Source organism: Geotrypetes seraphini, chromosome 6, assembly GCF_902459505.1.
Source record: "Geotrypetes seraphini chromosome 6, aGeoSer1.1, whole genome shotgun sequence".
Classification (NCBI taxonomy): Eukaryota; Metazoa; Chordata; class Amphibia; order Gymnophiona; family Dermophiidae; genus Geotrypetes; species Geotrypetes seraphini.
The window spans coordinates 219,416,473-219,441,505 of NC_047089.1; the positions used below are offsets into that span (position 1 = coordinate 219,416,473).

Genomic DNA, 25,033 nt, shown 5'->3' on the forward strand with positions numbered 1-25,033 from the left:
GTTCTTGAGCGCTCTGCCCTAACTCATAAGGGTTACTCGGAGGTAGTCATTGCGAATCTCCTTAGAGCAAAGAAGCCTTCGACGTTTGCGGCTTATTCTAAAACCTAGAAGACTTTCCAGCTTTGGTGTGCTAAGGAGCAGGTTGAGCCCTGTCAGGCACCAATTTATTTTTTAGTTTTATATCTCATCCTCCCCAACGAGCTCAGAATGGGTAACAAGGTTATAATACAGGTACACATGTAACTTTATAATTTGTCTAGTAATGTTAGATATACAGAGAGTCAGGTTTAGCATACAATTCAAGTGGTCCTGGCATTTTTGCAAGCTGGTCTTGAAAAAGACCTAGCGGTTGCCTCTATTAAAGTACACTACAGGTGGCAGGCCTCTCATGCTTTCAGGTTCAGGGAAGTAAGCAGTTGATGGCGTCTTATCCAGAAGTCACTCAGTTCTAGAGGAGGACACTCAGATTGTGTCCTCCATAGCATCAACCTTTCCCATCATGGGACCTTAATTTCGTTCTAAAGGACCTCTCTCAGGCTCCATACGAGCCTCTGCAAAACGCATTCCTTTTGGACCTTATGGTATTTCTGGTGGTCATTGTCTCAGCGAGGCAAATTTTGGAATTACAGGCTCTCTCTTGTAGAGAACCTTTCCTCAGGTTTACAGAGTCTGGTGTTTCTCCTTCCTTTTTTCCGAAGGTGGTCTCGGCTTTTCACGTCAATCAAGAGATTCATTTGCCTGCTTATCACCCTATGGGTTTGACTAAACAGGACAGCATTTTGGAGAGGCTGGATGTTCAAAGAGTCCTACTCCACTACCTGGAGAGGGCCGATGATTCCCCTCTATCTGACCATCTCTTTTGTGCTGAACAGCCATTTAAGTTGAGGGAGGCCAGATGGATTTGCATGGCAATTTCTTCTTCATATATTGCCAGCAGAAAACTGCCACCTATCTCTACTACAGCACATTCAACTAGAAGTGTTGCTGCTTCCTGGGTGGAATCCTGGCCTGTTCCAACTGATGAAATCTGTAGAGCAACTATTTGGTCTACACTCCATACCTTTACAAGGTTCTACAGAGTAGATATGGCGGCCCAAGAGAATGCCACATTTGGGTCCTCGGTGCTGCAAATGGGCTCATCTGTCCCTCTCTAGACGTTTGGCACTGCTTTGGTAGGTCAGCTTCAGTACAGAATCCTATGTCTTTGCAACAGAATGAAAGATTAGTTTCTTACCTTGGTAATCTTCTCTCTATTAGAAGACATAGGATTCTATACAACCTGCCCTGTGCAGACTTCCGATTATTTATTTATTTCATTTTCTATCCTGTTGTCCCCAAAGAGCTCAGAACGGGTTACAGGTTAAGCATACATATTATATAGTTAAAAGGTTACAATTTGACATAATTATAGTAGTTTACAATACAAGATTCTATCCTAACTTGATACAAATTAGGGGTCTAGTACCAACAAATATACCCCCTCTTTTACTAATGCATAGCGTGGGTTTTAGCACCGGCAGCGGTAGTAAATGCTCCGACGTTCATAGAATTCCTATCAACGTTGAAGCAGTTACCGCCGCTGCCGGCGCTAAAATCCATGCTATGCGTTAGTAAAAGAGGGGGATAGAGTTTCCAGGTTGCAATATGCCATAGTTATCCTTAACAGTGCATGTTTTTTTCAATACAAGTTTTTATCCTAACTAGACACACACTAGGGGTATAATACCTATACATAATATACAGTTTAAAGGATAAATTTGCCATAGTTACAGTGCTAGATTTTTCAATGCAAGTTTTTATCCTAATGTGACACATATTGGGATTTAGAACCCATATACAGTTCTCTGTAATCCATTGGTCAAGAGCAGGTAATGGCTGCTACTCTTCCTACTTTTTTGTGTGTATGGGAGCCTGCTAAAGCTTGATAGCCTAAGGGACATATCATACGTATAACTCCATCATTGACTTTAAGCCAGATTTTAGTAATCAGGAATATTTCCCAGTATGATGCCGTTGTTATTTACTGATCTGGCAATTATGAGGGTGATAGGTTTTTAGTTGTGGGGATGTATGATAAAAAGGGGATTCCTCTTAGGTTGTGGGGGCTGTGTTGGGAGGGGTTTTCTAAGATGAGGTTTTTGGGTTTATTGCCTTAGACATTGCTGGTGTCTGTCACAAAACTTCTGTCATTAGGTTGAGAGAAAAAAGAAAAACAGAAGCTACAGTATTTACGCTATTCTTCTTAACCTTTGGGTAGGGGTGGGGGTTATATGAAAGTGCTAGTTACAAATAGTATGTTATTTATTGCTAATTATTGGTTTTTTTGTCATGATTAACAGAGCAAAACTGAAATGTTGTTTGGCTTGGGGAAGTTCCCTGTGCCCCTCCTTCTGTTTTCTTCTGTTTCAGTGGAGTTTGATTGCTTTGGTACTAACTGAAGAGGGAGTTATTTTCGACTGGTGAAGGGGAGGAGTTGAATGATATGATTGACACCCTTCTACAAAGTTTGCAACTTTTGGAGGACAGCTTCAGTACAGAATCCTATGTCTTCTAACAGAAAGAAGATTACTGAGGTAAGAACCTAATCTTCCATTATTATATGAAACAATGGATTCATTTCTGATATCAAATATTACTGTTTGTGAGTTATTTTTTGAAAATAATAATAATTAAAAAATAGTGCATATTGTTTTGTTATCTGAGTACTTTACAAACATACCCTTGGTGCCCCATGATGTAAATTTTATAAAAGTCTTTTTATGCTTTGGTTTATGCCTGTAGAACTTTGTTTATGCAAAAGAGTAGACAAGGGAGTTTGTAGGTGGAAGGGAGTTTGTAGGTGGAAGGCAGCAGTTGCTGGTCTGTGGGGTGTAGAGATGGAAAGGGCATTTGGGGAAAGTATATAGGTGAAAATGGATAGTATGGATCTATGGGGATATAGAGATGGGATGGGGCAGTAGAAGGCTATATGGTGGTGAAGAACTGGGAGTGGACATTGGAAGAGTATATGGAGATGTAGAGATATGATTGGGTAGTAAGGTAGTAGGATGCTGAATAAGGGGAGTTTAGAGGTGGGTTAGGCAGTAGAGCCATACAGGGGACAGAATTGGGCAGTAGGGGATGTGTACATGATAGGCTATATATACATACCTAATTTTGCATTTTCTTATCTTATTCATTCTTTTCTCCTTTAACCACCTTTCCTAACCACCCACTACAAGAGATGGCAAAGACAGACCTGAACCTTTATAAGAAGCCTCCTATCTACAAACAGAAAGGTGAGCATCTTGTTGCTAGAACTCCCCAATGAAAAGGGAATGCAGGAGATACCCGGAGAGCAGGGGCTATAGTCCTTTGGGTATGGAAATGCTGGGGTCTCTTAGGAATGGGGTATATTATCATCCTCAGAGTATGAAGATTCCAGGGCTTTCTGGGTTTGGGAATGCTGGGGATCTCTGGGGTGTTATTCAGAGGATGGGGAGTGGTGTGATCCCCTAATGATAAAGAAATTGGAATCTCTTAGGTTTGGGAATGCTGGAGTCTCCTGAGGATGGGGCATATTGTGGTTTCCTGGGGATGAAGGATATTGCAGTCCCCTGATAATTAAGATGATGGAGGATGTTGCAGTCACATCATTATCATCAGATAATGAGGATGATGGGATCCCCTGGGGATGGAGGATGTTCCTGATAATAAGGGCTAAGGGATGTCCTAGGGATGAAGAATCTTTCAGTCGCTTGATAATAAGATGATTGGATCCCTTGGTAATTGTGGAAGTTATAGTCCCCTGATAATAAGGATGATGGGATAACCCTGGAGATGAAGGTGGTCCAAAGGGTTTATTAGGGTGCTTTGGGAATACAATTCTTATCTTGTTTCTTGTACTTGGCTTAAAAGCACTTGATAAGCAATCAAATCAAATTTTAATAAAACCTGAAACTTGATGTCTGTAGGAAGGGGTTACACCAGTCCTTGTTTTCCACACACTGCATGAAGGGACCTATAGTTCCTATATCATAAAGAAAACTTCACCACACATCTCAGCATGCCTTGAGAGTAAAATCAGGATTGGTTGAGCCTTTCATTACTGACAGGGAACAGCATGGAACTTAACTTGCAGTCCCTTGGGGATGGGGCACAACCTCTCTGGTATGCTCTCCCTGATTTGAAAGGTGACATATGAATGCAAAATCCAGTATCACCCATTTCTGCTACTCTTTTTAGACTCCGCTGGGAGCCCTCTCAGCAAACACATTGAAGACCTTGTCATTGAATCCTCCAAGTTTCCAGCAGCCCAGCCTCCCGATCCTAACCAGCCGGCAAAGATTGAAACGGACTACTGGCCCTGTCCCCCATCTCTTGCTGTTGTAGGTAAGAAATGTCAGAGAGGGTAAAGAAAGAAGAATGTGAGGGAGAAGAACAGGGCCAGCTCAACCATTAGGCAAGACTAGGCAGTTGCACAGGGCAGCAAGGAACAGCAGCAGTCAAAAGCAAGAAGACACACTAAATCAAAGAGCCATCAGAACATGCTTTAACTTTATTTTTTTTATTTTTTATTTTCTTAATAACAATCCGTACAATACAATAAGTACACTTCCAATAAGTAAAATACAATAATAATAATTATTATTATACACACATTATTACAACTTAATGAGGACTATGACTATTATAAAATAACAACCTAAAATTAAACAAAAATAAAACATAGAATAAAATAAAATACTCATAAGCTGCATGTGTCCAATTTAGATGGGAGGGAGTTAGGGAAGATTCTCCTTCAAATTTTTACAAAAACCATCCAGGGGGGCCCATTTCTTAGTAAAATTAGCAATATTATTCTGTTTAATGGCTATTATTTCCTCATATTTTCTAATTATACTCAAATGATTCCACCATTCAGGAAAGTTGAGTTTAGAATTATCTTTCCAATTGATGGTGATATATTGGATAGCTTTTGCAATTATTGTGTCAGATATTTTGGTATGTGTTTGTGTGATCAAGATATCAGGATTTGAGGAGCTTAGAATGATGGATTTGTAAGAAATGGGAGGATTATTTTCTAAATGTGTTATAGAAAGTATTCTGGACCAAATATCTGTCCAGAATACTTGTACCTTGGAACATTTATAAAGGAGGTGTTTTAGAGCACTGTTCTTCAACCGCCGGTCCACAGGGCCGGCACGTGCCTCAGGCCCCAGACAGTGCTCTTCAACTGCCGGTCCAAGGTACGATTGATGTGGCGTTGTCTTCGGGCCGGCTTCCTCTTCCTCAGTGCTGCAGTGCACAAAGACATAGGCAGAGGCTCCTACACGTGTCCTGCACCTGAACCAGAAGCCTTCTCTCTGACGTTGCAACATCAGAGGGAAGGCTTCCAGATGAAGCGTGGGACACACGAGGAACTGTTGCTCACGGCTTTGTGCACTGCAGCACTAAGGAAGAGGGAGCCGACCCGAAGATAACGTCGGGGGCAGCATAAAACGGCCAGGCAGGAGCAGGCCAGAAGGCAAGGCACAGCATGGAGGGAGGGAAACAACAATGGTAGGCGGAATGATTTTATTTTTTAATTTAGTGATTGATTGACATCTGCTGTCTGTTCAGGAAGAAATGCATTTGTTTCTTTTCCTCTGGGGTTGTACTGCATGCAGAGTCTTGCATCTTAGGGTTTGTTTGTATATATTAGTACTTTTAGTTTTTGGTCTTGTATTTGCAAGGGGTTATCTGTGTTCTGATAGCAATGAATATTGAGAAGCATACAGTGTGCTTTGTGTAGTTTAATTTTGTGGTTAACCATTATGTGTTGTTAATATGATTATATTGTGAGTGTGTATATATGAAAAATGAATGGAAAAAATGGTGTTACAACTTAGCCCAGTGTTCAACTGCCGGTCCACAAAATAATTATTTTATTTCCGCCGGTCCATAGGTGTCAAAAGGTTGAAGAACACTGTTTTAGAGTACCGGCCTGCGTATGGCAAGACCAAAATAGACCTGAAGGAACTCTCAGCCTAGCATGTCTTCTCATTGCCAGTAGCAAAGCATAACTAGGATTACCATATGGCTCCAGAAAAAAAGAGGATGGATTGAAAGCAATGGAAGTAAAACCTGGATGTCTTCTTTTTCTGGAGCTATATGGTATCCCTAAGCATAACATAAAAATAGCCATACTGGGTCAGACCAATGTTCCATCTACCCCGGTTTCCTGTTTCCAGCAATGGCCAATCCAGGTCACAAGTACCTGGCAGAAACCCAAATAGTAGCAACATTCCATGCTAATGATTCCAGGGGAAGGAGTAGCTTCCCCCATGTCTGTCTCAACAGCAGACTTTGGGACTTTTCCACCAGGAATTAGTCCAAACTTTTTTTACACCCATCTATGTTAACCGCTGTTACCACATCCTCTGGCAACATTTTCCAAAGCTTAACTATTCTTTGAGTGAAAAAACATTTCCTCCTCTTTGCTTTAAAAGTATTAAAAAAAAAAAAAAAAGTATTTCCATGTAATTTCATTGCACATAGGGTTACTATATGGCTCCTTAAAAAGGAGGACGAATTGAGACATCTGCGTTTTACTTCCATTGCTTTAATGGAAGTAAAACCCAGATGTCTCTATCGGTCCTCATTACTTCCATTGCTTTCAGTGGAAGTAAAACCCAGATGTGTCAATCCATCCTCCTTTTTCTGGAGCCATATGGTAACCCTAATTCAGTGGTCCCTGGTCTTTGTACTTTTTGAAAGAGTAAAAAAATCAATTAACTTTTACCTGTTCTACACCACTCAGGATTTTGTAGACCTCAATCATATCCCATAGAAATATAGAAACATGATGGCAGATAAAGGCCAAATGGCCCATCTAAACTAAACTAAACTAAACTAAACCTTAGGTTTGTATACCGCACCATCTCCGCATGCGCAGAGCTCGGCACGGTTTACAGAGGTTGAGAGGAAAGGAACTACAAAGAAGGGATATAGGAGAGGGACTGAGAAGATAGAGAGGGACAGGGTACTAGAGAACGGGAGGTGATTAGATTTTTGAGAAGAGCCAAGTTTTCAAGCGTTTACGGAAGGATTGGAAGGAGCTAGAATTTCTGAGCGGGGATGAGAGGTTGTTCCAGAGTTCCGTGGTTCTAAAGGGGAGGGATGTTCCAAGTTTTCCAGCGCGGAATATATCTTTTATAGATGGGAAAGATAGTTTCAGTTTTTGGGAGGGTCTAGAAGAGAGCGGGTTTGAGGAATTCCAGAAGAGTGGGATAACGGGAGGAAGGACACCATGTAGAATCTTGAAGGCTATGCAGGCACATTTATAGAGGACTCTGGAGTATACTGGGAGCCAGTGAAGCTTGGAGAGGAGTGGGGAAATGTGATCGAACTTGCCTTTTGCGAAAATAAGCTTGGCCGCGGCGTTCTGAATTAGCTGAAGTCTATGGAGGTTTTTCTTAGTTAGGCTTATATAGATGGAGTTACAGTAGTCCAGTCTAGAGAGGATGGTGGATTGAACGAGGATGGCGAAATGAGAATGATGAAAGCAAGATCTTACTTTCCTCAACATATGGAGGCTAAAGAAGCATTTTTTTACCAGGGAGTTGAGGTGATCGTTGAAGGAGAGAGAGGAGTCTAAGATGATGCCTAGGACTTTGCTTGAAAACTCAAGCTGAAGAGTGGGGCCGGAAGGTAGAGGGATGGAGGTGGGTAAATGATCTGAAATTGGGCCGAGCCAAAGTAGTTTGGTTTTGGACTCATTCAGTTTCATTTGTACAGATTGGGCCCAGGATTGGAGGTTCGTAATACATGTGGAGATGTTCTCAGCGAGGTTAGAGAGGTTCGAGTCGGTTTCGAGGAGGATGAGAATGTCGTCAGCGTAGGAGTAGAGCGTTTCTAGGGGGGATAGATGAAGGAGTTTCAGAGAGGACATGTAGATGTTTAAAAGGATAGGGGAGAGGGGTGAGCCTTGCGGGACTCCACATTTCGGCTTCCAGGCGGGGGATGAGGTACCGTTTGTGTTAACGGTGTAGGAGCGGAAGCGTAGGAATTTCGAGAACCAATCAAGGACTGTGGAGCTTATGCCTATTTCGGAGAGTTGGAAGATTAGGATGTTGTGGTGAACGACATCGAAGGCTGCGGAGAGGTCGAATTGAAGAAGAACAGCGAATTTGTTGCGAGAATGGAGTTGTTGCACCTTAGAGATTAGTGAGGCCAAGAGGAATTCGGTGCTGAAGTTGGGTCTGAAGCCGAATTGGTGGGGTAGGAGGATAGAGAATCGTTCTAGGTAGGATGAGAGTTGGGTGGATATGATGGATTCTAATAACTTGGTTAGGAGAGGGATATTTGCTATAGGACGGTAGTTAGATGGAATGGAAGGATCAAGGTCGGCCTTTTTCAGTAGAGGGGACAATGAAATGTGTCCCATGTCGGGGGAGAAAAGGCCCGATGTTAGGGCAGCGTTTATAAGGTCGGTGAGGGAAGCGATGGCCTGTGTAGGGATATTCTCAAATAGATAGGAGGGGAAAGGATCCAAAATGCACTTGCAAGTTTTTAGTTTGAGGCAGAGTTTGGAGACTTGCGGTTCAGAGACAAGCTCGAAGGCGGTCCAGGATCTGTCGGCAGGAAAGGGGGTGGATACAGGTAAGGTAGGGTTGAGATCAATAGAGGTCAGGGAATTGTAGGAGACTGTGGGAGGGAAGGAGCATCTTAGAGTGGTAACCTTTTCATTAAAGAAATTTGCAAGGGCATCGGCTAATAGAGATGGTGGAAGCAAAGGTGGGTCTTTTTTTGTAGTTAGGGAGCGCCAGATGTTGAACAGCGCACTGATCTGGTTGTTGGATCTGGAGATCTTGTCTCCAAAGAAGTTTTTCCTGGCTTTTTTTAATGTTGAATTGTAAAATTTAATATTAGCCCTCCAGGTCTGTCTATCAGAGGGGGATTTAGATTTTTTCCATTTGCGCTCCAAAGCGCGACATTTCTGTTTCAATTCTCTGTGAAGAGGTAGGTACCAGGGGGCCTTTCGGGGGTAGGAGATGGTTTTGGTGGTTAATGGAGCAAGGGAGTGGTAGGTGGACTCGGAGAGGGCGGTCTAGTTGTGCCAATGTGATAAGGGGTCTGTAGGTCTAGGGTTGGAGGAGAGTTTGTTGAGGAGTTTGGACCAGAATAGGTTGCTCGAGGTTTTTTTGCGGAAGGTTATGGAATGAGAGGAGTGGGGTGGGGAGTCAAGATGTGACATGAAGACGGGGAGACAGGTAGTCCCTAAGAAGTGATCTGACCAAGGGACTTGTTCCCAGCGAGTGTCGTCGGTTGAGGTTTTGAAGGCGGTAAGATCAATGAAGGTGGTGAAGTCTAGAGTATGCCCTTTTTCGTGGGTAGGGGATGGGGTGGGTGAGGGAAAACCTAGAGAGGTAAGGAAGTTGTTGAATTCGGATGTATCATTGTTATTTGTGTCGTCGAGGTGGAGATTGATATCACCAACAATCAGAAGTCTTTGGAATTTAAGGAAGGCATTTGTTATGGTCTCATAGACGAGATTGGAAGATTTGGTCCAAGGGGTAGGTGGTCGGTATAGTATTAGGATGCCCAATGGGTGGGTGCGGAATTCGTCATTGACCGAGGCAAGCAAATATTCTAGAGAAGCATGGGTGCCCGTCTCAAGGAGCTGGACGTCGAAGAAAGATTTGTAGAGGAGTGCCAGACCACCTCCTTTTCGGTTGGGTCTGGGGGAGAAGAGGCCTTGGTAACCATGGGGGAGGAGTTCATTTTGTGTGAATAGGTCATCTTTGGCGATCCATGATTCTGTGATGCACAGGAATCCAGGGTCGAGATCGTCTAGAAGGTCTTTCAAGATTTGGGTCTTATTGCATGCGGATCTGGCATTGCAATAAAGTGTCGGGACTGGGGTGAGAGAGTCCGGGACAGTGTTGGGAAGATTGGCAGGGGGCAGGGGCTTTAGAGAATCTTGGTTGACTTTTCGGGGGGTTTTCTTGGGAGGGGAATTTCTGGTGCGTATCAGTGTGGGGATTCTGAGTCCGGGGCAGATGGTATTGGTGTTGGCGGGGTCGAGTAGGTTGGGGGAGGGAGGTTTCAGACAGAGGGAAGGATAGAGAGGTGAGCAGAGTAGGAGGAGAAGGATCCAGAAGGATGGATTCATGGCAGGGTGGTTGGTGTGTGAGAGTCTGCAGCAAGGGGGAGTAGAGTTGGTTGAGGAAGGAGCAGGGGAACTTAAATTAAGCTGGCTAAGTACGGGGCCGAGAGAAGGGAGGAGAGGCTTTTTTTTTAGGACTAAAGGGGGGCTATATCAGTGAGGACAATTAGCGGCTAAGCGCTTTCCATGTGGTGCCTAGAGCGGAGAGACTTGGGGCAGTAAATGGGTAACAGGGGGATTGCACGGTTAAGGTATGTGTGTAGCCCAGGATGTGCTAGGGGAAACGGGGCAACTGAAAAGTGAGAGACTGGTAAAAAACCTTTGGCAGAGAGTACAGTTTGGTGCAGAACTGAGCAAAAAAAAAAAACCAGAAAAAGTTTAGCATCAAAACATGAGCAAATACAATAGTAAAATATGGTGCAGAAACAGGGGTATAAACAGTGGTAAACTTTGACAACGGGCAGAGTCCGGGTTGGGTAAGGGGAGCTGAGAGTTTGGAGGCCCTCAGTGGACCTTGATAGGCCAAGGAGGGGGGAGGGCAGTAAGGTGAGGTGAGGTGAGGCAGAGAGGAGCCCGAGTTGCAGGGGCTTCGGCAGCTCTTAGGTGGGCTGTGGGGGCAGAGTTTCTAGTGAAGAGCAGGTCCGCACACTCCTGCAAGAGTGGCGTCGGGTGGAGGAAGGAGGAACAAGATGGAGGAAGCTTCCTCCTTCCTCTGCCTTGGCGGCGCTGGAGCGGAGAAAAAGCTTTCGGCGGCCCGCAGTGGGCTGAAGAGGAGCCGGGACACGCTGGCCTTTAGCAGCCCTCGGATGGGCTGGAGAAGAGCAGGCTAGCTCATCTAGTCTGCCCATCCGCAGTAACCATTTTCTCTTTCTCTCTCCGAGAGATCTCACGTGCCTATCCCAGGCCCTTTTGAAGTCAGACACAGTCTCTATCTCCACCACCTTTTCTGGGAGACTGTTCCATGCATCTACCACCCTTTCTGTAAAAAAGTATTTTCTTAGATTACTCCGGAGCCCTATCACCTCTTAACGTCATCCTATGCCCTCTCATTGCAGAGTTTCCTTTCAAATGAAAGAGACTCGACTCATGTGCATTTATATTACATAGGTATTTAAATGTCTCTCAGTTGTCTCTTTTCCAAGCTGAAGAGCTCTACCTTCTTTAGCCTTTCCTCATATGAAAGGAGTTCCATCCCCTTTATCATTTTGGTGGTTCTTCTTTGAACCTTTTCTGATTCCACTATATCTTTGAGATACAGCAGAACTGAATACAATACTCAAGGTGAGGTTTCACCGTGGAGTGATATAGAGGCGAGGAGACGGGAGGGCATCAGTAGGCGAGTTTCATAAGCCACAACTATAGCTTACTGTGGTCTTATATGAATACCAAAAGTAAAAAAATATATATATATAAGATTGAGAAGTTAGAAATGTGTGGTACTAATTTTTTTATTTATTTCTTACATACTGCCTGTAAATTTAAAAGCTATCCAAGCAGTGTACATTCAGGAGCAGTAGGTATTTTTCTATCCCTGAAGGAGGTAGGCATCTCAGAGACCTGGTGGAAGAAGAACAAGCAATGGGACACTGTAATATCAGGGTGAAAATTATACCAAAATAATAGGATGGTAGAAGGGTGGCACCATGAAATCAAGTCTATAAGATGGTGCCTAGTTTTGTAAAGTGTCATTCAGGTAAGTACTTATGGGCACCAACGCCAGCCATCGAGTTGATGTACATGCTATGTCAATTATAGTATTTTATCATATACACATGTAAGTGAGCACCCTGTCCATGCTTTGCCCAAACTCCACCCATGTGAATGCCCACCTGCAAAGTACATACTATCAAAGATGGGCGTTTACTTATAGAATAGCGCATAGCTGGATTATTGTCATTTAATTTAAGGCAGAGTTTATATAACCATGGGGATGACGCTGGAGGACCTTTCTGGACTAGCACAAAACCAATTTCTTTTTAGGTCCGCAATTCATCAAGTCACTAGGACTCAAATACGAGTCGACGGCACCTAATAACAACAACAAATCAGCACACTGGCTTCAAAGCGGTTTACAAGAAAACAAATAAAATCTAGACTTATACAATAGCCAAAAATCTAATCAGATACTTTAATTCCCTCTCTGTGCCAATGGGCCACAATCCAACTGCAGTACTTATGAAAAGGAATGAACAAACAATTATCATACATAACAGACATAGATGAAGGAAGGAAGAGGGAATAATAATACAATAATTCCAATTTTAAAAAAAACATAACAAGAGGGGGAAATTCATTGAAGCAAAGTTGCTGAAGGTATTTAACAAATAGGTAAGTTTTAAGTAGCTTTCTAAAGGTGAGGTAAATAACTTCTGTTCTTAAGGGTGCTGGAAGGTTATTCCAGGTTCTGGTTGCTGCAAACATGAAGAGGGTGTTGACTATTTGTTTGTATTTCACTTCCTTAGATGAGGGGACAATCAGTTGTAGGGTGTTGTTATTCTCGATGAGGTGAAGTGGGAGGTGGCGAGTTGGCATTTAGAGCCAATGCCACAATATCATACCAGCATTTACGAGGCTCTCAATAGAATTACCTACTATATGTTAAGGATGGGATAGACCAAACAATAAAGCTTCAAGAGCTTCAATGAATTGGGGCTAGTCTTTATTGACCCAACACAAGCCGTGTTTCAGTGCAAAGTACCTGCATCAGGAGTCATCGCTTACAGTAAGCATCATATAATTGCCAGAAGACCGTGTCATTGGGCTATATCCATTAAGCTCACCGATCGTGTGCCGACTAGTTTGCGAGCGTTTCCCGACCCTGACCCGATTCACTAACCTGGCCAATTAACCTCCAATCCTATCCGATCCGCCCTTGCAAATGAGGGGAAATGGCATGCAAAGTAGGAAGGCAGTGATTCACTAAGAAGGAACCACCTATTGGGCTGGCTGATCCAAAAAGAAGCGACTGCTGAGGACCAGTCGCTCACGTCCTTTCCGACTGTCCTGCTCTCTGCCGCCCTGAAATCCCAGCCCTGCAGCCCTGAAGTAAAACATCTCCCTTGTACAAAAAGTGCCCTGCTCTCTGCCGCCCTGCTCCCTGCCATCCTGCTCTGCTCTCTGCCGCCCTGCCTTTCTGCGAGCCCGCAGTTTTAAAGCGGGGCTGCACTACAGCATGTTCTGTTCCAGTCTGGCCGCTTTCCCTGCTCGCTGCTCCGTAGTACTGCAGCCACCCCTCCCCCTTTGTTTTGACCTCAAAGACCAAACGCATGCGCAGATCACATCTAGAGCCAACCAGGATAGTCTGCGCATGCGCGGTGATCGCTCTGCAGCGATCCATGGAGCATGCATCTGATCAGATAATTTGCATAGGGACTCTTTAGTGAATCGGTTGCCCGGCAAGACTCGGCCACGGATCGCCCAGATCGGTGAGTTTAGTGAATCTAGGCCATTGAATCCTAACTGCTAACTGTTAATTTTGGGCAAGATGCTGAGAGTACACATTCAGATTCAGGATAGCGTCTGGTCTATTTAAGAATGGTTCTTCATTGCAACATGCTTCTGTTCTGGCAATTATATGGTGTTTACTATAACTGATGACCCTCCCCCCCCCCCCCCCCCCGATGCAGGCACTGTGCGCTAAAACACAGCTCGTGTTGGGTCAATAAAGACTAGTCCCAATTTATTGAGGCTCTTTGGTGCTTTCTTGTTTGGTCATTATTTGATGTGCTTTGACCTTCTCTGTGTTTAAGGATGGGATAGAAATTCCATATATGATGGTGAGACTATGAAATGGTAACAGAAATTAGGAGGGCTAACCAACTGGCAGTATAAGAATAATGGAAAATGTCAATTAGCCTGTAATCTGCCTGCAATATGCTTTCTCTTAAATTATCATTGTCATTTGCAAAATACATACCAGATATTTGACTCTGTCCATGCAGATGTGTGCCACTTTCACTCTTTGTGTTCCCAGAGACCGAGTGGAGGAGGCGCAAGGCACGTAAGAAAGGAGAGGAAGAGCAAGACGAGGAAGGAGAGGTGGAAGAAGAGATAGAAGAGCTAATTGAGCTTCAGAGGAAGGAGCTCAGTAAGGTAAAGGCCCATGAGTTAGGAGCATTTGAGAGGAGCGGGGATTGTGAAACTGAGCCAGGGACATTGGAGCACTTCTGGACGCTTGTTATTATTGACCATAAAAAACTGAGTCTCCTAAACCAGTCACTATCTAGCACAGCTGTGGCAAACCAGCAGGGGCCTGTGGGTCAGGTGGCCGGTTCATGCCCTCTCATTAAAATAGGTTGAAAACGTATATGTTTAGAAGAGCTTTTGGAAAATTAGAATAAATAAGCTAAATTGATGGAAATTGATATTTTATCAGATCAATTTGAAATTTATGCTGCAATTTTTGAATACCACTGTGGTGCTTATTTTAGATCTGAAAATCGGCATTTAGATGTCCATAATGCAAGGACGTCCAAATATCAGTTTTCTAAAGGCAGGATATAGACATTTGAAACTGCTATATATCCATATGGCAAGGGGGCATGTTTGGAGTAGGACTTGGGCAGGCTTAAAACAAGGACATTCATCCTCCATTGCAAAAGGTGGATGTATGAATTTAGACCTGCCACCCGGAACATCCAAGGGACCCTCGTTGGAAGGTCAGTAACTGTTTGCACTTACCCTGTGTCATCTGTAAAACATAGCACAGAGTAAGTGCAAGGCCTGTCTGGTACATGCAGGGAGTGTGTCCAGCATTTGCCCTGCACGTACTACATAGAGCATTTAGAGCCCTCACATCATGTTGGTGCCCTCCAAAATCTATATCCTTCATTCCAACCCCCAGCAATACCAAAGCCTCATCCCACCAGCCCCATATAGAGTTCTGAGCCTCCTCCTGACTCCAACCCCAAAGTCCAGTCCCCTTTATGACTCCCCCCAACAAGCTGGCCCGGGGAGCATGGAGCAGTGATCTGCTCAGCTGCCGGCTCAGCTGATCACAGCACCCTCTTTCCGTGCCAGCTCAGCTGATCGCAGCTCCGGAGCTGCACTCAGCTGAATCAGTAAGGGAGAGCAGGGGCTGCCAGCTCAGCTGTGGGCTTGTTTTTTTTTTCTTTTTTGACCCTAAAATGGATTCAGCTGTTGTGCATGTGTTGTGTACGCTGGACATACAGGCACACAATACACACACAAACACCTAGTGGCAGATCCTGACCTGCCCGAAAATTTTGCCTGTAAAAAGTGTGCGTTCTGTTTTGAGCATTATATGGAATGCTTATTATAATACTAATGAGCTCCTTCTAATACATTTGCATAAGGTTCTTAGTGGCTGCTCTTTTGAGCATCTGGGCCCGAGGTCCCTCTGCCATCTCCAGAGACCCCCATCAGACTATCCAGCACTTTCTGCTTTTGAAAAGTTCATCACAGCTCCAAGGGCCTATCTGTTTAACTTGTATTTTCCTTTTCTTTTCTTGTTTTGTTTTGGAAAGATCCCCTCAAACCTGGGAAAGCTGATTCTGAAGGAAGAAATGGAAAAAACTCTGCCTATAAGGAGGAAAACCCGCTCTCTGCCTGACCGAACACCTTTCTATACTCGTGAGTCCAGGGGCAGTGGAACATTTTTTGGTTAGGGGGCAAACAATCCTTCAAGCCCACTCCCCAAGCACCCTAGTTGTTGCTGTTGTGCAGGACAGTTGGCTGGGCCAAAAGCCCAGTCATTTACCCCATCCCATTGCCTTTGCACGAATCTTCTGCTCTCTGACAGAACACCTTTCTATACCTATGGGTCTCCCACTTTCTCCTTGACAGAGTGTCATGCTCCCCACCTCTGCTCTCTCTCTGACAGAACACCTTTCTATGAAACTGTATCTGAATTCAAAAAAACTTGGGACAAGTACATAGGATCTCTAAGGGAGTGAAAGGGAGAATAGATGATATGGTTGGGCTGACTGAATAGGCCATATGGCCTTTATCTGCCTTCATTTTTCTATAATTTTATGCTTCTGTCTGTCTGCCTGAGTGTCATTCTACACCCCAAACAATTCACTGGTGATGAACAGCAAAGACAGTAGGTGGATCCAACACTGAATGTGTTTCGGATAACCGCCTGCATCAAGGGTCATCTCTCAAAAGCACGCACAATGAGGCCGATATTTCCAGAAACAGCTCCCAGCTGGCTAAATAGCACATAGCTGGTTATTTGTCGATATTCAGTGAGATATAAGCAACTATCTCTCGCTGAATAGCCAGCTTAGCTGATTGGTCAGTGACCAGCTATGTTGCATGACACTTGCTGGCTATGTTTGGCAGCCAGATAGAACCACCCAAAAGGCTGGTCTATCTTTGACTGTTGAGACTTAGTTGACTAGCCGCTGAATATTTGCCTAGCCAGCTATGTCTTAACCGGCAAAAAATAGATTGAAAATTCAATGCTAGTCACTAAATATGGTGCTAACATTGAATTTCCAAGTACGCCACAGACCATGGAACATTGCGAGTAATCTACCACAGTCTGAATATCAGAATGAATGAAACCAATTATCAGTTAACAAATGTATCATTTGCCACTGGCACCCAGTATATTCCAGAAGGATGTGTAGCAACATGTAATATTTTCTGACAACTGATGAGGAATTAGCAAATTTCACTGAAGATGAAAAGCGATCTAGTTAGATTCATTGTGTATACTATTGAAAAATGACCCCTGACTTTCACCACCACTCACATCCTTATCATCCATGCCAAAAGAGTGGGTTAAGACACCTTGCCAGCAGGTGGAAACAAAGTAAAAAAGCTCAGATCTGCTTCACTCCCCATATAGGGGGTCTGGTTCTGCTTTCTGTCCCTCAGTATTTCTCTGTCTCCAGCAGATGGTACAGACATATGGACTGGTGCAGCAGGATTGCTATGCTCCTAGGGCTGTGCTCTCAAAGATACTCTGCTGATGAAACAGGGCATTCATCAGATTTCCAGGGAAACAGTTCTTGAGCAGTTTTCCATGGTAGACCAGGATCCTTGGCTCCTGAGGCAATTATCCTTAAGCTGATTCCCCAGTAGGGCAGCTGTAGTGGGCTCCAAGCTCTAAGACTTGAAAGCTTGTGTGCAAAATTTGCAGCCCATGTGCAAAAATTTCTACTGACCAAGTCTGCAAGCAATTCTGTGGGGCAGAAGCTCTTGATTGAAAGGCATAATCATAACAAGGAACAACATTTGGGAAAACATTACATTTTTATTCTTGTCTTAATAGGAATATATTTATGTCTTACCACAAATTGTTTAATTGGAAAATATGAGGCAGTCATAATGGAAAAAAGAGGTAACGGGGCTAAATTTAAATTACTGTGGGTGCCTATACAAGAGTTTGCAGATAACAGTTGAAATGTAGTGAGAGACTGGAGAGGATGTATGAAGGTATGCATGGATGGGTGTTAGTTTTTCACTCTCTGCAAATGGGATGGGTGAGAAGAGAAAGTTTATTTCAATAATTTTGTCTCTTAATATCCTAAGCTTTATATTAATAGTGTTATGAGCAACTTGTTAAATTTATTTCTCCTGCTGTATTGTATGTTATACAAAATTTCAATAAAAATTTGGAACAAAAAAAAATACTTAAAAAGGGAAGGCATTTCAAATTTGTGAGGGAAAGTTAATTGAAAACTATAAATTATAATACTACCCCCTCTCCTTCCTGTCCCCTCCTCCCAACACACACACATCAAGGCTTATTAAAACAGAATCACACAGCTTAGAGCAGTGGTTTCCAACATTCAGCCTGCGGGCCTCATGCGGCCCCGGCACTCCATTTTTTACGGCCCTGGGATTCCAGTGCATTCATTTCTGGTTTGCTCCACTGGAAGTGAAAGCAGTGTAAGAGGCATGCATTACGCTGAACCCCCCTCCTTTTTGCAGTCCCAGCAGTTGTAGTGCAGCAAAAAGGGTAACGTTAATAGCGCCAGAGCCTCTTATGCATGCAGGCCTGTCTGCCTGCTTGCTGACCTCCAGTTCTGGTAAGTTTTTTTTCAGCGTGGAAAGACTGTACAGCACAGCTAAGAGTAAAGGCAGCAACCTTTTCTTTGTCTCTTTGGAGCGGTTTTGGCCTTTTGAGAGTTAATGGTAGTTTGCTGAATACATATGCAGGGCAGGATTAACCAATAAGCCAAGTAGGCACGTGCCTAGGGCCCGAAATGGTCAGGGGGGGCCCGATGAAGGAGGGCATCAACATTGTTTTTTCCAAACGGCGATGGACCCCTCTAGCATCGATCGGCAACGCGGGCCCCACCCCGATCGGCAATGCGGCCCCCCCCCACTCGATGGAAAGTAAGACAAGCAAGCAACGCAGGTAAGAAAGGCAACTGGAACTGTAATTTTGCAAGCGGTGCTGCTTGCCCAAAGCTTCCCTCTGATGCAGCTTCCTGTTTCCGCCTGTGCGCATGGAGGGGTGGGGCGGGGCGGGGCAGGGGGGGCCCAGTGTACTTGTGTGCCTAGGGGCCCTCAACGAATTAATCCTGCCCTATATATTCCTTGACCGATCCCTAGCATTCCAAGCGGGCAAATGGAACAAATGCCTCTCTACTCTCATCTCCAATTCCCCCCACTATCAAACATTCAGGAAGTTAACTAAAACCTACCTTTTTGACAAATTCCTCTGATTTATCCTCCCTCCTCCTCCCTTCTCTTTTGACCTCTCCCCCCTAGACCCTTACCGCCTCATGTAACACTGCTATTTGCAACTCCGCTGTATCGAACTTATAGCGAATGTAACTACTCTGAACATATAGCCTAGCTGCCAAAATAACTTCACCGTATATTTATTGTCTAGAATGTAAAGGTAACTTGACCGAATATGTATCGTCTATAATGTAAATGTAACATTAACGAAATTGTAACTTCGCTGTAAATGTACAGTCTCTTCATCTGTTAAACGCATAGAACTTCCATGGTAATGCGATATACAAGAATAAAGTTATTATTATTATATATGAATGGGAGTGGGGCACAGGCAGCAACCATTTATATTTTTGGTCTTTTGGGGGGTTGGCCTTTTTGTGGGATGTGGATTGGGGGGGCATATGCATGTTTTTGTATTTTGGTGTTAATAATAATTTATTTTTTTGTATACCACTATACCAAAAGTTCAAAGCGGTTCACAACAGAAAAGATACATACAGTCAATGTATATAAAGTATATAATAACACAGTCGATAAAAAGAATACATCAATTAAAAAGCAAGAATAGTATAATAAAGTGAGTTAAAAATATATATACTTGTAGGATCAAAATTTGTATTTAAAATTGCAAGTTTTGATCAACAAATGGTTCCTGGAGTAATATTTTGTATTTCCTGCAGTACTTACGCATTTGCTAAGTGTTTTTCCTCATTTGCTGACCTAATTCCTTGAAGAGGGGTTTTTTTCCTCCGTTTCTTTTCATATTCTGTTACTTCCCTCCCATTTGGTGCTAGTGGAATCTCATTCATTTCTTCTACGCTCGTCAAAATTTAATGATGGAAAATAATTCTGAACATTCAATTTTTCTACACCTTTTGCATATTTGGATCTGATAGCACTATTAAGTAAGCCTGGAGACCTATGATAGTAACTTAGTAGGTACAATCTATTTGTATAAGACCCATTCCTCCTTGGGCTTGGGGAATGTACAGTCTAGGCATACACTGTTTCTTATAAAAGACCTTGTGGGCACAGAGGAGTCTTCTTGTTCATACATCCAATTTTTCAAGGTCTTTAAGAGGTCAGACTACACTTCCAAGGCTGTATGAGAGTGCAAGAATTACCAACTGATTAATGCTTGTATCATGTTTCATGATGTTAATGCACTCTTCAATATCAGTTTTAGTATCCTATAATATTCTTTACTGATCTTTTCTCATAGTGATTTATGCTCAATTGTTGCTCCTTCCTCCATGTCTAGATGTCTATATACATTTTCCTGTTTAAGTTCACTTATCTCACAGTGATCAGTCAGACATGTTTTCAATTTTGTTCAACTTTCCTTTGATTATGGATAGATCCCAAAAATTATGCTGCAGTCTCTAATGCACTGATTTTTGTTTCAGCCTATATCAGCCAGAGTTTGCAGGTACCAGAGGTCTGATGAGTGATGAGGATGAAAGGATTCTTCTAGGCAGAATCCAAGTCTCTTACCAGAAGACAGTGGCTGGCTAGAGATTTTGCATCCACTGCATTCCTATTCTAAGTGCTTAAGATTAGGAATTCAGATGGGAAGGATCTCCAATTTGGTTAAGAGTGTTCCCATATGTTTGGACTAAACTAAACTAAACTAAAACTTAGCTTTGTATATCGTGTCATCAGCCAGAAAGGAGCTCGACTCAGTTAACAGTAACTAAAATAATACTGAAAAAATGTAACGATCAAAAATATTAATATGACTGGTTTCCGAAGTGTTTGGCAAATAAAATAGTTTTTAAATATTTATGAAAAAGTTGAAAAGGACCAGGACCCCTTAAAATAAAAGGAAGTTCGTTCCATAGTTGAGAAAATTTGAAAACCAAGGATTGACTGAAATTCTTGACTCCTTTGATTCCTTTCATTGAAGGAAAAGAGAGTTTGAATTGTTGGGTGCCTCTTGCATAGGAGAATCTATAAGCATTCCATAATAAAGGGACAAGAGGAATGAAGATACCATATAAAATTTTAAAATGCATGCACATTTAAAGTGAATCCTGAGATGGACCGGAAGCAAGTGAAGGTTTAAAAGCAAAGGAGACTGCAGGGAAATACTTTTAAAACCAATAGGAGGAAATATTTTTTTCATTCAGAGAGTAGTTAAGCTCTGGAACAAATTGCCAGAGGTTATAGTAAGAGTGAATAGCGTAGCTGGTTTTAAGAAAGGTTTGGACAAATTCCTGGAGGAAAAGTCCATAGTCTGTTATTGAGAAAGATATGGGGGAAGCCACTGCTTGCCCTGGATCAGTAGTATGGAATATTGATACTCCTTGGGTTTTGGCCAGGTACTAGTGACCTGAATTGGCCACCGTGAGAACGGGCTACTGGGTTTGATAGACAATTGGTCTGACCCAGTAAGGCTATTCTTATGTTTTTAATTTCTTTTCCTGTACTCCTGCCAGACCAATCTTGATCTTGATACAGTAATTGAGAATTCACAGACTGACAACTCCAGGAAATGAACAGTGATTGCATTGCTTACCATATGAAGTTATTTGGGGCTAATTTTACCCTTGGTTTCAGGTATTATCTTATCTCTGGATTGCCGATGAAGTTGAGAGGTTTTGGCTGCCTCAAGTTTAGTTTTAACGATGTTTAGGAAAGTCAGTTTTGTTGTTGACTCTGATGGATTTTTAACCTTGGTTTTCTGACATATGCATATTGAAGAGCAGAAGGCAGCACCAGGCTCCCATAAGAATGAAATCAGCTCTGAGCTTTTTTCCCTTTGGCTCCATCTGCTGGTTAGATTGAGCGCCCACCAGAACAGATAGGGAAAACACTGGAAGAGTACCTGATCTCTATTCAATGTAAACCACATAGGATATAAGCGGTATATAAGTGAAATAAATAAATTAATTAAATAACCCACTTTTCTCTAGTGTCCCTCAGACTGGCACAGACAAATGGGTTTATGCACCTGTTCCAGCAGGTGGAGATTGAGATCAGCTGACTTGTGAGTTAAGTATAAGATGGCTTTGCAGTCCCTCTAAAATCAGTCTTTTTTCAGTCTCCATCAGGCAGAGGTGGTAAGTCTGTGCAGTCCAGGTTGGTCCTTCGGTTTAAAAAAAAAAAAGTGCTTTTCCAGTATTTCTCTATCTCAGTACTAAGTATTTGGTTTTGCTGGACAGAGGTGGAGGCCCATAGGGGTCTCCTTGGCCTCACCCTTTTCCCCCACTTCCCCATCTGGCAGTGGTACCTCAGCTGCTTTGCTGTCTGCCGCAGGCACCGACAACAGCTTTGAGAGCCTTTGGGGTCTGCCCTGCATTCTTTATTGAGTTTTAAGAATAAAACAAAGGACACTATTTCTATCGGCCCTTAGGGGAGATTGTGGGCCTCTGGTGTTTTTCTTTGAGTGATTGTGGGCCTTCCAGACTTCCTTCCCTCCCCAGAGTTACTTGCCGTTCTTACCAGCTCACGCAGGGCTTGGGCAATGCTTCTTAACCAAAGGCTATGAGCAGGGAGTGGCTTAAGAGGTGCGCAGTCTGCTACCACTGGGGAGTAGATGCATTGGGCAACTGTAAGTTGTGTCCAGCGCAAAAGCCCAGTGATTGGCAGGACAGCACGTCGGATGCAGCAAGGGACTCAACTTCCCACAGGGATGCATCTAGTGCCACAGGAGTCACAGCATCTGTAATGGTGGCGGCTTTGGCGGGAACCTCTGCCATTTTGCTGTCGTCATTTTAACAAATGTAGTTCCTCCCCGCCTACCCCAATGTTCCTGTACCTTTGGTAAACCCAAAACTATGTTTATGTATTTTATCATTGTTCAGTTTTTATTTTTGTATTTTGCCTAGAAACCTTGGACTAGGCGATGATATCACATTTTAATAAAACTTGAAGCCAAAGTAGCAGGTCCTGCGGTGAATGCCTTGGGTGGCTTTTCACCGGACTTTGTGTTTATTACTTACAGGGCTTTCTGTATGCAGGCTTCAGTGGCTTCTGCATTAGTTGAAGAGGTGGCCCCCGGGGGACCGGAGTCTGCGCCGGTGCCGGCTAGCCCTTGTGCACCCCAAAATCATCCTTCTCTGAAATGGCAGCAAGTGTCTTAGGAGGAGGAGGATTTAGGAGAGGATACATTATCTGACACTGGTCTAGTTCTGATCCTCTGGGCATGGAGAATCCTGGAACATCTGAAGCTTGGCTGGCTGAGCCTTCGGGGCGGGGGAGAGGATTCCTCAGTGGTGTGTATATTTCACTGGGATGAGCTCCAGAAGCTCATTGCACAGGTGGCCTCAGTGTTGCATTTTGAGGAGTCCCAGGAGGTGCCATGTATGATGGATCTGCTCCTTAGGGAGATTAGGTAAGCCACTAAATCCTTTCCCTTGTATCAGGATATCAGGGATGTTATCCAGGCGCAATAGAATGCTCTGGACATGCCCTTTAAAGTGGTGTATTCTATGGTGCGCTTGTATTCCATCACTGAGGTGGATAAGGAGTGCTGGTGGCCCCCCGTGGTGGTTGCAGTGGTCTTGGCCATTGCAAAGGAGCATGCAGTCCCTGTAGATGGAGGCACACACTTAAGGATCTTCAGGATCGTCGCATGGAATCTCTGCAGAGGCAGAATTTTGACATGGCAACCTTGGTGGATCAAGCAGCCATTTGTGGTGGTCTAGTGTCTAGGACTTGCTTCTGTTGGGTGGAGTGGGCCTTAGATAGAGACGCTGATGATTGGTCTTTAGTGAATCAAGATCTGGCCAAGATTGAGATGGGAGCTTTCCAATGCTCTCTATGATTTATTGTGAGCTTCGTCCCTAGAGGTAGTACAGTGGGCCAGGGCACATATGCAACCCTTGTAGTATGTACTGCTAGACTGTTGGTTGCCACAGTGTTACTCTCTGGACTTTCATCTTCCTTTTCAGGGACTGGCTCATCACAGCTTGTGTTGGTGGCTAAGGACAGACAACTTAAAGGGGTGTATCTCGACCCACCATAATGGATGGTTCTGTTTATGGATGCCAGTCTTCTTGGCTGGGGGGGCCCAGTGCATAGGTAAAGCGGCCCATGGTCTGTGGTCACCAGAGGAAGCTCAGGAGTCTATCATTCTATTGGAAATGAGAGTTATTCACCTGGTGTTACTAGTTTTCCAAGACTTATTAGAAGGAAAAACAGTTTGAATCCTGTCAGACAATGCAATAATGGTAACATAGGTGAACTAGCAGGGAGGCACTGACTGATGGTGCAGGAGGAGGCAATACTATTGGCCTGGGCGGAGACTCATCTGCAATAGAGAATGACACGGTGGCCATAGTGCAAAATATAGACAGCAGATATCAATTCTCAAAATGGACACATTTTGATCACTAAATTGAAAATAAAATAATTTTTCCTACCTTTTTGTCTGGTGATTTCATGAGTCTCTGGTTGCACTTCCTTCTGTAAAGCCAATATTTCATTTTTTCTGCCCCCTCCCCTTTTCTTTCTGTCTCTCTATCTTTCTCTCTCCCCCTGCCTGTCTTTCTTTCTCTCTCCCACTATCCCCTCTTTATTTCTGTCTTTCTTTCTCTTTTCCCCTGCCCCCCCCCCCAAGCCACCACGCCAATTTCTTCCTGCTTCCCCGAGTCAGGCCTGGCGTGTACAAGCGCCAGGCCCACAAGCCTTCACCTCCGACATAAATTCTAACGTCAGACAGGAAGTTCCAGGCCAGCCAGGCAGCGATTGGCTGGGCCAGAACTTCCTCTCCAACGTCAGAATTGACGTCGGAGGTAAAGTCTTGTGGGTCCGGCGCTTGTACGCGCCTGGTCTGGCTCAGGGAGGCAGGACGAAAAAGATCACAAAGGCAACGCAATCGACTCACGTTGCCTTTGCGATCTACTGGTCGATCACAATCGACCATTTGGGCACCCCTGGCTCACAGGATCCCACCCTTAATGGTCACTATTTTGGTACTTCCTGTTTGTCTGTGTTTGTCTGGAGGAATACTAGAGAAAGAGAAATTAGATCTTACCTGCTAATTTTCTTTCTCTTAGGCCCCAATTCACTAAAGTCAGCGATCGTCACTAAACCTGTTTTCACAGGTTTAGCGACGATCTCTGCTAACCGACCCGATTCACCAAATGGCCCACCGTTTGTATTTCCCCTCAAATGCCCATTTTCCAATCCGGCCATGCAAATTTGTAAAACCCCATGCAAAATAGCCAAGCGATTGATTCACTAACATTTGCTTGGCTATTTTGCATCAGGTTTTACAATCCTAAAACCCGACTG

General features: G+C 43.7%; 1 protein-coding gene across 12 annotated transcripts in view; it reads left to right on the forward strand.

Annotated features, from left to right (window-relative positions):
* Positions 1–25,033, forward strand: part of DMTN (dematin actin binding protein) — a 131,127-nt gene that overhangs the window by 75,257 nt on the left and 30,837 nt on the right. For 11 of the 12 annotated variants that reach the window (XM_033948317.1, XM_033948326.1, XM_033948318.1 and 8 more), the window contains 4 exons: positions 3,222–3,278; positions 4,225–4,371; positions 14,103–14,221; positions 15,616–15,751. In XM_033948317.1, the coding sequence (XP_033804208.1) occupies positions 3,222–3,278; positions 4,225–4,371; positions 14,103–14,221; positions 15,616–15,751 (459 nt within the window). The remainder of the gene's footprint in view (positions 1–3,221; positions 3,279–4,224; positions 4,372–14,102; positions 14,222–15,615; positions 15,752–25,033) is intronic. The other variant, XM_033948322.1, reaches the window with a different exon arrangement.